Raw genomic sequence first — 11352 nt, forward strand, 5'->3', positions numbered from 1 at the left:
GTTCTCTCGTGTTCTTGTCGTATAGTTGATATTGAATAGGTCTATATTGAGATTATGTTCGAGACTGGAACTGTTAGCGGTTTTTCATGTCCTTATGCTTTAGGATACCACGAAAGCTGAACTTTACGTGTCTCTTGGCGCGTTCCGAAGAGTCTCTCGCATCGTATACGAGTTTACATATATTCAGTCCGTAACTGGCAATTCAGCTATGTTTTGTTCTTATAAGCCCTGTTCGTAAAAGCTCGTAAAGCACTATTTCCTTGTATTGAAAGCTTTTAAAGTTTCAGACATCCTTTTGTTTAACTTTATGAACCCTTGTGGATAAAGCTTCAGGAGTAAAAAAAACTTATTATGGTCAGAAGCTTATAAAAGCTTAGGGTGAAAAGCTTATTGACAAACTTTTTTCAGGGTGTCTGTGAAAGCTGCTACCAACAAAACTCCTGTAAAAGCAATGTCCTTCACATATGCGACATTGCAATAAATTTAAAAGAATAAAAACCGTTATTTTCGAAAAAGCTACTTCTTTCACTGGCAACGCCACACTTCCGAAGCATAAAAACGTTCAAAAGCAATGACAAAGCAAATCGAAGGAAATGTTTTCAATTAAAGACATTAATAATTAATATTAAACCGAGATTTCTTCGCTTGGCAACGTACACCTTGATTTTCACATTAGTAGTAAATGCCAAATATAAAGTAATTTATTGAAAAAAATATATATAAAAATTTTAGATGAAAAATAATGTTAATAGAATTGAATCTTCAAAATTTAACGCAAATATTCTGGACCATCATCTTTGTATTAAATTTGTATGTAGTATTGTTGTTGTATCGCATGTCAAGAATATACCGTTCCGAGAGGAGAATCAAATTACTTGAGGCCGCCAACATCCGAGAGCACATCGAATTTATGCGTAGTCGTCCGGAAAAGTCCACATCGTCGTCCTTCTCAGCAACTGGCAATTTCACGACACGGAGTCGCTTTTTCGAACAATTCTTAGACTCAGACCCGTCACAGTTGCGCTCATGCATGCACATACGTTCCAACTTCCGTTCGAACTCCTCGACCACGGCGGTCGATGAGGAGCCCGAACCCAAGCAGCATGCGCAACGCTTCCGTACGCAAAAGCAACAACAAAATCAATGTACCAAACAACTGCAAATGGAATTGCAACAAAAGTATCAGAAAGCACAAAAACAAAGACAACAGCAAGAACAACTACTGGCACAACAAAAGCCGAATCCAACGCGCTACCGCGAGAGTAGTGTAATGAGACAGCAACCGCTACCGCTCAGAGAATCCAAAGCATTTGACGAACCCATCATTACTGTAGACAACTCCAAAACGGACGATGAGCACACGCTCTATATATCGGATAGTTTCGGACGTGTAGTGCATGAGATACCATTTCGGGAATGTGATTACATGGATGCGCTGCAAGTGGTGCTGGGCGATCAGCGTTGGAAGATCAAAAAAGCATGGAATGAACGTGCCAATTGAGCCCAGATGTCTTCTAACACAAAACTAAACTAACTAAAAAATTCCGTCCCTATATGTACATATATTCGATTACTAAAAGCTTTCTTTTCGGTCGTTTAAATGATGTGAAGTTTTGCGTGTAGTCTTTTGTGTGTACTTGTCTGGAATATGCTTGGGTAGTAATAAATGATGAAAGTTCAATGAGATATACAGATTAATTTAGTGAATAGCCGCAATGAGAGCAAAAAACTGTTGAATTTTAACAGTGAAAATTAATTTAAGAACACTCTTTTCAGTAGGAAGCATGAAAATTATAACCAAACTGTGTAGATTTTGTCGAATGGAATTTCAAATCAATCAATTTCTTTTGGAAAGTTTAAATTTTCCAATTAATTTAAATTTCACAGTTATTTAGATTTTTGATCGTTTACGGAAGAGTCCAAATAAATTTAAATACTTTTATCAATTCGATATTAAGGCAGAGTCGATATAAGATCTAAACTTTTTCAAATGCTTTCGGAGGTTTAACCATTTTATTATATAATATACATATATACGTATAATATACCCATGACCTCTGACCCCTAATACTCTTTAAACTTGGTTAATGACATATATGTATATTTATACTCTCGCAACAAAGTTGATAAGGGAGTATAATAGTTTTGTTCACATAACGGTTGTTTGTAACACCTAAAACTAAAAGAGTTAGATATGGAGTTATATATACCAAAGGTGAGGAGTAGATTTGAAATCCGTATGTCTGTCCGTCTGTGCAAACTGTAACTTGAGTAAAAATTGAGATATCTTTAAATTGAGAGAGCTTGGTACGAGTGTTTCTTGGCACCATAGGAAGGTTGCTTCGAAAATGGGCAAAATCGGACCACTGCCACGCCCACAAAATAGCGAAAACCGAAAACACATAAAGTGCCATAAATAAAGTTATAAAAGTAAAATTTGGCAAAAAGGGTCGCACTATGAAGGGGCATTTTTGGAAGTAATTTGTTTATGAAAGTGGGCCGCGCCCCCTACTAAGTTTTTTGTACATATCTCGTAAACTAATAAAGCTATATCTATACCAAACTCTTCTGAATCGTTTCTATTAGGTACCTCCCATACAAAGGTTATGTTGAAAACTACTAAAAATGCTTTATATATGATTCCGCCTACTTATGGGTCAAAAATCATATCTCTGAAACTACCCGACAAATTTCAATGAAATTCGATACGTAATATTTCCCTGACATTCCAATGATATGGTGTAAAAATAGGTCAAATCGGTTCACAACCACGTCTACTTCTCATATACCAGAACTTGGAAATCAATCTGAATCGTTTACTTTACAATCTATAAAGTTAGCACTAGTGAAGATATCGGAACAGAACTGTGCAGAAATACTGCATTTATAGTGTGGCTCTTCTAAATATAACCGTAATTGAACCATAAGTCTTTAAGTCCCCATACATCGTGCTCTCAATGCTTCAAATATTTTTTTTAATATAGGTAGATTTCTCAGGTATTTTGAGGAAACTCAGAGGGAATATTTTTCTTCCAATAATATGTCTCCGTGCCAAAAATTAGTGAAATCGGGTCATAACTTCCCCTAGCTCCCATATACCTAATATTGGGGGTTTCAAACTTTCAATGGACGTTATGCCTTATACATACATATGTATATGCCGAATATGACGGTCAAATTGTGTTTTATATTAATAAAATTAAATAAATAAATTGCGAGAGTGTAAAATGTTCGGTTACACCCGAACTTACCCCACTCTTACTTGTTATATGTATATACAATTACTAATGCTACAAATCAACTTTAATTCATCGAAAATAAAATGTTAATTGCTCTTATCAACCTATGCCTAAACCGATTTTTTGGTATTTATTGTCGCGGTGTTATTGTAATCTGAAAGTATAGAGTTGTGTCGAGGTCATAAATTTTATTATATTACACTGAGTTTCATAAACGTGCTAAATGACATATGCTTGGATAGATAATGATAACATAACGTTATATAGCCGGATTATTCAAATGATCGAACAACGTTTAGTTTAAACAAGCAAAAGCTTTTATAAATAATTTTACAACTTTATTAATTTAGAGCAAATAGTAGCTATTTAATACAGAAAAAATCTATTTTATGCCACCAAATATATTACATTATTTTTTTAGTTGGATACAGCCACAACATTTTTCACAGATAAAACGTAGATAAAATCCACACACATTTGTATATATTTATGCACATGTTAATATAACATATTTTTGCTTAATCAACTTATTGAGTTCTGCTTGTTTGTGCACCGCATACAAATAATTATGCTAATCGTATATTAAAGCGATATAGTAGTTGAACGAAACCGATCGATATCAGCATATACATGGTTAATATAAATATACTCTCTTTATAATAACGTTCACTTGGCTCTAGATAAATATTTATAGCACCAGTCAGCACATTAGCCAATAGAAAGAATGTTAGACCGTTTTTATTTACTGCTTCCACAAGCGTTGGTAGTATATTTGTACTGATGCGCGAACCTGCTGTAGCCGCTAGCAAAGGCTCGGTGAAGGTAAAAGACTCGTGCGGCGACTTAGCGTCCCTAGTTGTCCAGCTTACATTTAAAACCAAATGAAATACTACCATGGCGATAAAAATCATAGTTAGCGTTATGGCAAAAATCCATGCTATGTAGCCCAAATTGCAGGTCACACGCGCAATTGATATCGAGTATATACAGGCAATTACAAGCAGCCAAAGTCCAACGCTCGTTATGCCAAATGCTTTCAATTTATTGAACAGTACTTTGTGACTTACTAGACCGTCACTAACGCGTAGCATTTGACCAATATAAATTGATATCAAATATATAGCAACGAAACCAGGCAGCGAGAAAATCCCTTCACGATTCGCACGCACCAGAGTATCTCGTGCAATATCTCCATTCATAACATATTCGGATATAAAAAACTGTAGACTAGATTCGTGTATGATTGTGATTACTGTAATATAAACATAATTTTTAGTTTATGGCATAAATAAGTTCACTTATTTAACACTTACCTACACCGATTGCGACATGTGCCCAGCCATGCTTCGCAAGGCCACTAAGTCCGCCGCCAAACAACTTAGTGAGCCCCAGTGTAAAGAAAGCATTCATATGCTGCCCATATTCGTGTTCATCTTGACTATAATTTATATGTATTATAATTACAGTACGTAACGTGCCCAGCACGAGTAACGGCAGTACAGTGAACATTAAACGTTTATAGTGTGCAAATTTAGTTGGCGGTCGCGAAACGGCACCCATTGCGAATATAAATAGCCCAATACCAACGTCCATAAGACCAGCGCCATATGTACGTGATTTTCGAAATATTTTCGGAAAGCAAGTAAAATCAACTGCCAATATACAAAGTACTGTTAGCAAATTAATAATTGCGCGCACCAGTGTCAAAACGTATGGCCGGCTGCCGCCTAAATCGTACCAATGATTTTCAAATGTTTGCCTTTTATAATTCAAATATAATTTCAACAAAACGCAGAGACCGAAAAGTATCATCACAAAACCCACATAATCATTGAATACATTCACAAATAACACTGTGGGTACAACAATTATTACGAATTCGATTATGAATCTCCAGACAAAATTGACGAACGTTTTCTTTTCCAATTGCTGACAGACAATGCGCGCGATCGCAAAGTAGAATACAACCGGCATAATTGTCAATAGAATGAGTGAGACATGCAGAAATGTTTCCTCATATTTTATTTTAGATTTTTCTGAAATACGATTAATTAATACTGAATCGAAAGTGTCGTCGTTGTTAATCATATTTAAAAAGTGTTGTTTCTCCGAATAAAGGCACAGTGGTTCTGGCGCGCCGATAGCGCAGAACTCACTGCCTGCTCTTTCAATTCGTTCCATATTGTAAAGTGATAATAAACTGTTAGTCTACTTCGATTGCTTTTCGTACGAACTAATTTGTTGTTATTGTGCAATGGTATATCCAAAAACAATACGAAATAACATTTCTTTTATTGAAATTGGCGATATTTAACGACGATTTTGCAATAATAAATTAATATGGAGTCCAACAACTGAAACGAATCCCGGTGTCTAAATGTAAATAAATACAGCTGATTAGCAGTGTGCAACAAATAATAATTTTGCTAGAAAGACAATCTAAAACGTGGTGAATTACACTGCATTGTGGTAAACTTATCGCTTAATTTATAAAAAATAATAGATGGGTATTAAATATTTTGCTACAATTTGCATACTAATTGTAATAAACGCCGTGAATTAATTGGTAAAGAATTATTGTTAAAATAATTTAAAATAAATCACGTATATAAATAAATTCGCACGCATTATTTTGATGAAGTGGCATTTAACAACACTACTCAAGTATTGCCAGACACAACAAATAATTCTATCGCGCTCGTTATATGTACTAATGGTGCGGAAATACAACTAAATTTAAATTAACAGCGTTTTTTCTGGTTTAAACTAATGAGCTTACATTAATTTGAACTAGTATAGCAGATATTCGCATTATTTATTAAGTTTAATATATTTTGATCTCTTAACTTGTTTAAATTCTATTTGAAATAACCATTGCAAAGTCAATACACACATACATACAAATATTCATTTAAGAATTCGTGCATACATAAGGAAGTGTCATCTGGTTTTATTAAAATTTTAAACAAAGTAAAATATTTTTAAAATGTTACAGTTATTCTGTTTAAAATAGTGCAAATGTGTAATTCTAGGAGTATGCAAAATGGCAGTAAATAATTCGAATGTGCATTAAATGTGAGTAGCAAACAAAATTACGCTAAAAATTATTAATCATAAGACTAATATAATTTTAACAAAATGTCTTTACATCGAATTATTCTTATATACATATAGTAGATTATGTCGATTAACTATATGCTAAATTTAGTATACTAATATCAAAATATTTATCTTTTCATACGAGGAAATGAAATATTTTGATATCATAACACATACATACATTACATTTCACATACATAAATTAACTTTTAAAATGCTATACGAAATTTGAAGTGATGTATCAGGGAAACTATACCAGTTGCAAAAATCATTGCATTGAATATTATTAAGAAAGCGTACTTTCTATCCTGTCCCGGTGGATCTGCAAACGCATTGAGGCGTGCCATGAAAATAGTTAATATGAAAAATAAAAATCCATTCTTGTTTATTGCCTCCACAAGCACAGGCAAGGTGTCTCTATATGATGGTATATCAGCAGCGTGCAATATTGAGCCATAATATATCTCACTGTAGGTATAATTTTCATCTATAAACCACAATGTATTTATAACCAAATGAAATACAACCATAAATACGAAGGTAAATGTTAGTGACATTGCTAATATCCATACGACATATCCCAAATTACATGTAACACGCGAAATGGACACTGTAAAAGCACAGCTAATCGTTAACATCCAAAGTGCCAGAGCGGTCAATCCAACTATTTTTATTTTGTGTATAATATGAGCGTAGCTTAAAATTAAAAGCTGTTTACGAAGACAGCGACCAATGTAGACGGAGATCAAGTAAAGTCCTATAAAACCGGAAAGTGATAAAAAACCCTCACGGTTCGCACTGAATAGATTGTCGCGTGGATAATGTGGATTCATAATCATTTTAGTGAAGTAAACCCTTAGAGCGAGTTGATGCAGAATCACGAGTGCTGAAAAGGAAATATTTTAATGGAAGATATTTTGTGAGTTACATTTTTCAAATGCAAATGTTAACGTATTTTTATTTATATAACAACAAACGAAACTCTTAGGATACATTTGAAATTTTAGTGGGCTCTTAATTTCATAAATTGTTTTAAACTTACCCACTCCAGAAATGAGCTGATGCATGCGTGAATTAAACAAGTAACAATAGAGAGTACCAACACATTTTGTTACGGCCAACGTGACGAATACATTCCAATGTATACCATATTCATTTTCATCCTGAATATATCTAAAATATGTTATACTGACCAAACGCACCAGCGCCATTAGAAGCAGCGGGATCACAGTCCGTCTAACACCATGCCATTTGTTCTTATTTCGCTCAACACTAGCCATTGAAAAAACGTAAAATCCCACAAGTGCATCCTTTAAGCCGACACCAAATCCATATGTCAATTCAAAAACGCTTGGGAAAAATTCAAAGTCCTCAGAAAGTATGCAAACTGATGTAATCACGTAGATTGTTACCCGAACTAAGGTCAGTACGAATGGGCGCCGACCACCCGTAATGTACCACCGTTTTTGTGCCTTTGTTTTGTAAATCTTAAACAATGCGAATATCATGGAAATAGCGAAAACGATATTTACAGCATAAATGTATTTATGTAGTATAATTACAAATAACACTGTCGGCGAAATGATAATTACAACCTCAAGAAGATATCTCAGCACTGTATCAGCCGGAATTGTATGCATTGTTTTTTGACCCATGATGCGTGCAATCGCAATGAAAAATATAACGGGCATTATTGACTCTATAATTAGCAACATGTTCTGCAATATTTGCCAAAATTCTTCATATACTGGAGTTATTTCATATTCAAGTGTGGCTGAATCGTTCGCCAAAATTCCAAGTAAGGCCATTTCATCATTCCATACTGGTACTAAGATTTCATCATCATTCGAATTGTCCATGATTATGCTTATGTTTTTAATCCGTTCCATATTATAACTGTCTTCACACGTTGACGAAACACACATTTCTATTCTTGCGCTTCGTCCTTCTTACAGTATTTAAATATGTAAACAAAATGTGCAAAAAGCAACTACCGATAAGTTTAGTAACAACAAAAAAGTGTTACCCTTTACTATAATAAATAAAATATTTTTTTATTATAATGTTCAAATAGACAGAGAAAACAAAGTAATTTACAAACGCATATAAAATGTATAATTTAAGTTTCAACTTAAATTTTATTCAAGATCACAATTACTTAACTTTGAAAATACTGCTTTAAAAAAAAAAATCCGTTTACAGCTCTTCCTTTGGCTGCAAAATCTGTTCGCTTCCACTTTGGCTGGACGGCTGCTGGTCAGTTTTCTGCGTCTGAAACTGCTGGAATTCATTATGTGTATACACTAGATCGGCTGCTTTTGCCACAAGTCGTGTGAATTCCTTTGTATCAAAACGATAATTTGTGAATTTGGCATGGGCACCACCCTGCGGATGATGACCTTCATCCTGTGGATAAAGTAATTCATCACGTTCCCACGTAATATAGTTAACGCCACGCAAGCGCGCTAAATCCTTATAACAATTGGGGTCTTCACAATTATACAACTCGAAAATCGTAGCCCAATTCGGCAAGAAAAGCAGATGGGTGAGACCAGCACCATGCATGCCGATAAGTATATCTGTGTTACGCGTTATAGCCAATTGCTGACTGAAGGAGAGGCCCCTGAAAATTTATGCATAATGAGTTAACGCCAGCATTAATATGGTGTAAAAGTGTGTAAAAGTACCTTTCAAATGAAATACGTTGCACGTGGTAGCTACTGTTCGCACCGATTTCTTCCAGCAGCTGATCTTCATTTAAAACTTGTCTAAATTTTGTGCGGCGCGATAGGAATGTAATGCGTAATTTAGTTTGTGGTCGTGGAGGGCGATATGGTATTTGTAAGCGATGTAAAACGAATTCCGAGAATGCACGAAATAGACCGCTACCTTGACAGCCATGTATCTGGAAGATGATTGATGCCAGTTATAGTAAAAGGTGTCAAAATTTAGAAAAAAGCAAGCAACATACCAGCGGTGTGTTATAGAACAATCCAAAGATCATGCGTGGCAATAGCGGCAACACCACATTCCGAAAGCACACACGTTTTCCTTTCACATCGTTTAATGTCCATATGGGTTTGTCGGAAAATGCCTTGAATGTCTCAGCAAATGGCGAATCGTACGGATAGGTTTCCCAAATCAATATGCGTGAATCTGTATGAAACGCCAACGGATGTGATTGATTTACGAATAGTGATGCGTATAAATTAAAAAAATCGCAGAAATGATGATACATGTTATAAGTAGCGTCGATTTTCATAATAAATGTGGGCGTATCAACAACCAAGTCGCACGCACCACTCGCCATTAGTGGTGTGGGTAAAACATCAAAGTTGCGTAACTCAGGCGCCCAAGACTGTAGTGCGCCCATATGGTCGAATTCCGCCGCTAAACGCGTGCGATTCAACTGGCAGTGTCCTAACAGCTGATGTGGTTTCAGCACATCCATGTGATAACGTATTAATTCCTTACGTTGTGCTAGGTCACGAAAGTCAAAGAGCAAATTGCGTCCGCGACAAAAGCGCAAATATTTACTACATTCCAACGAGGAATCGGTGATATAGCGCGGCTCACATATAAGTGACAATTCGTTGATTTGAGTTTGTATATAACCGAAATCCGCTTGCTGGTAGAATGTATTCACTTGTGCCGTTTTGCTTTGCACCCAACCGTGATGTTCGCCGGGGCAAGTGGGCGTTTGAAAACGTTTATTCACATCACAGTCAAGTTCATGACCCCAACATGCGCTTAACGTGTCTAATGTGGGTATAATTTCGTCATTTAAACTACTCGTAGAGGCGTTAACTTTAATTATGCGCAGACAATCTTCATTTTTTACACAATGTTCACGTACTTGCGGGAACGTATTTAGGTAGCGTATTAAATGTTCTGTTGGTAAATTTGGCAAAGGTATTGGCGTATATTTGATAGATCCGGGTGAAACCTCGGCATTTACACACGAAAACGTGAGCTGACTTAGAAGCTTGAGTATTAAAAGATATTTGAGATACATTTTCACAGCTTTTTATATTACTTTCCTTTCCTATTTAAGTACATTCGTTACAATTGCAGTGCTTAAATTGCCACGCCAACTTTAACTATTGCGCTAAATAGTACTTGCTGGAATACATTGTTTATTTAAGATAGTACACGTTCCATACAGGTGAATGTCAATTCGCCAAGGTTACTGCATACAAAAAGCCGGTTTCCTTGACCAGCTGTGGCATAAATAGATTTGCTACTGCAGTTACTACTGGTGATTTCACCGCCAGCTGTTCTTTATTCTGCACCAATCGAATTGCACTGAGGGAAGCTTAATTTTTCACTTTAAAACGTATGCAAGTAGCAATCTTCTACCAGGTCCACACCATCGTTCCGCTTAGATCTTCTTGCTGTTACTGTCAATCAAACTAAACTACTAAGTGCATAGAGCACAACCAAATTGGTGGAGCTAGCTGACTAACAACACCAGCTTAGACGTGAAAACAGGTTTTCATACAATTTGCTTTTATGGCTTTTTTTGCGGCTTGTGAATTTTTGCTGTCGTTTTATTAGTTTAATTCGTTTAGTTGCTGGACCGTGTTTTTTGTTTTATTTTATGTACACAGAAAAGTGTACAACTTGTTGTTGTGTGGTTTGTTTACATCGAAATAGGTGAAAAATTACGAAGGGGAACATTTGCAGATAAAATTGTTGCTGGTGTTGCCATCTACGCTATTAAAAATTGCGGAGAATTATTTATCTTTAATGAGAATATTCACCTTCACCACCAATTATAATTCTCCAATTTGTTGAAGAAAAATTAATTCTTCGCGCGCTTTATTTCAATCTTAACTCTCTTGCAAGGAGTTTGCGTGTGAAAAAACCAGCTTCACTAGTCAAAGGAAAATTAAACAATTTTTAATTCTGTTCATAAGGTAATTACAGTTTTGAAGATCCATTTTATTAGACGGAATTTAAATTTAAATCGAAATCAAAGTAAAAATATGTTTAAATGTCAATAGCTAAAAAT

At 35.3% G+C, this 11352-nt stretch overlaps 4 protein-coding genes across 4 annotated transcripts; 1 reads left to right on the plus strand and 3 right to left on the minus strand.

The window, feature by feature from the left end:
- The first annotated feature begins 600 nt into the window (after positions 1-600).
- Positions 601-1686, plus strand: LOC105217016 (uncharacterized). The gene has a single exon (XM_011191819.3). The coding sequence runs from the start codon at positions 743-745 to the stop codon at positions 1499-1501; it is 759 nt and encodes a 252-aa protein (XP_011190121.1). The 5' UTR covers positions 601-742; the 3' UTR covers positions 1502-1686.
- Positions 1687-3533: 1847 nt separating this feature from the next.
- LOC105217017 (uncharacterized) lies at positions 3534-5609 on the minus strand. Its single transcript, XM_011191820.3, has 2 exons — positions 4553-5609; positions 3534-4491 (listed from the first exon to the last, which is right to left on the minus strand). The coding sequence occupies exons 1-2, from the start codon at positions 5418-5420 to the stop codon at positions 3806-3808; spliced, it is 1554 nt and encodes a 517-aa protein (XP_011190122.2). The 5' UTR covers positions 5421-5609; the 3' UTR covers positions 3534-3805.
- A 560-nt stretch (positions 5610-6169) lies between these two features.
- Positions 6170-8263, minus strand: LOC105217019 (uncharacterized). Its single transcript, XM_011191821.3, has 2 exons — positions 7381-8263; positions 6170-7224 (listed from the first exon to the last, which is right to left on the minus strand). The coding sequence occupies exons 1-2, from the start codon at positions 8261-8263 to the stop codon at positions 6548-6550; spliced, it is 1560 nt and encodes a 519-aa protein (XP_011190123.2). The 3' UTR covers positions 6170-6547.
- Positions 8264-8360: 97 nt separating this feature from the next.
- Positions 8361-10930, minus strand: LOC105217020 (EGF domain-specific O-linked N-acetylglucosamine transferase). Its single transcript, XM_011191822.3, has 3 exons — positions 9310-10930; positions 9026-9243; positions 8361-8961 (listed from the first exon to the last, which is right to left on the minus strand). Exons 1-3 carry the CDS (start codon positions 10351-10353, stop codon positions 8535-8537), a joined length of 1689 nt encoding a protein of 562 aa, XP_011190124.1. The 5' UTR covers positions 10354-10930; the 3' UTR covers positions 8361-8534.
- Positions 10931-11352: the final 422 nt, after the last annotated feature.

Source organism: Zeugodacus cucurbitae, chromosome 3, assembly GCF_028554725.1.
Source record: "Zeugodacus cucurbitae isolate PBARC_wt_2022May chromosome 3, idZeuCucr1.2, whole genome shotgun sequence".
Lineage (NCBI taxonomy): Eukaryota > Metazoa > Arthropoda > Insecta > Diptera > Tephritidae > Zeugodacus > Zeugodacus cucurbitae.

Coding starts and splice junctions, on each gene's coding strand:
- LOC105217019 (XM_011191821.3), bottom strand. CDS start 8,263: ATGTGTGTTTCGTCAACGTGTGAAGACAGTTATAATATGGAACGGATT. Junction 7,225..7,380: donor TCAGCTCATTTCTGGAGTGG/GTAAGTTTAAAA, acceptor TTTCCTTTTCAG/CACTCGTGATTCTGCATCAA.
- LOC105217017 (XM_011191820.3), bottom strand. CDS start 5,420: ATGGAACGAATTGAAAGAGCAGGCAGTGAGTTCTGCGCTATCGGCGCG. Junction 4,492..4,552: donor ACATGTCGCAATCGGTGTAG/GTAAGTGTTAAA, acceptor TTTATATTACAG/TAATCACAATCATACACGAA.
- LOC105217020 (XM_011191822.3), bottom strand. CDS start 10,353: ATGTATCTCAAATATCTTTTAATACTCAAGCTTCTAAGTCAGCTCACG. Junction 9,244..9,309: donor TGTTCTATAACACACCGCTG/GTATGTTGCTTG, acceptor ATCATCTTCCAG/ATACATGGCTGTCAAGGTAG. Junction 8,962..9,025: donor CAACGTATTTCATTTGAAAG/GTACTTTTACAC, acceptor ATAAATTTTCAG/GGGCCTCTCCTTCAGTCAGC.
- LOC105217016 (XM_011191819.3), top strand. CDS start 743: ATGTTAATAGAATTGAATCTTCAAAATTTAACGCAAATATTCTGGACC.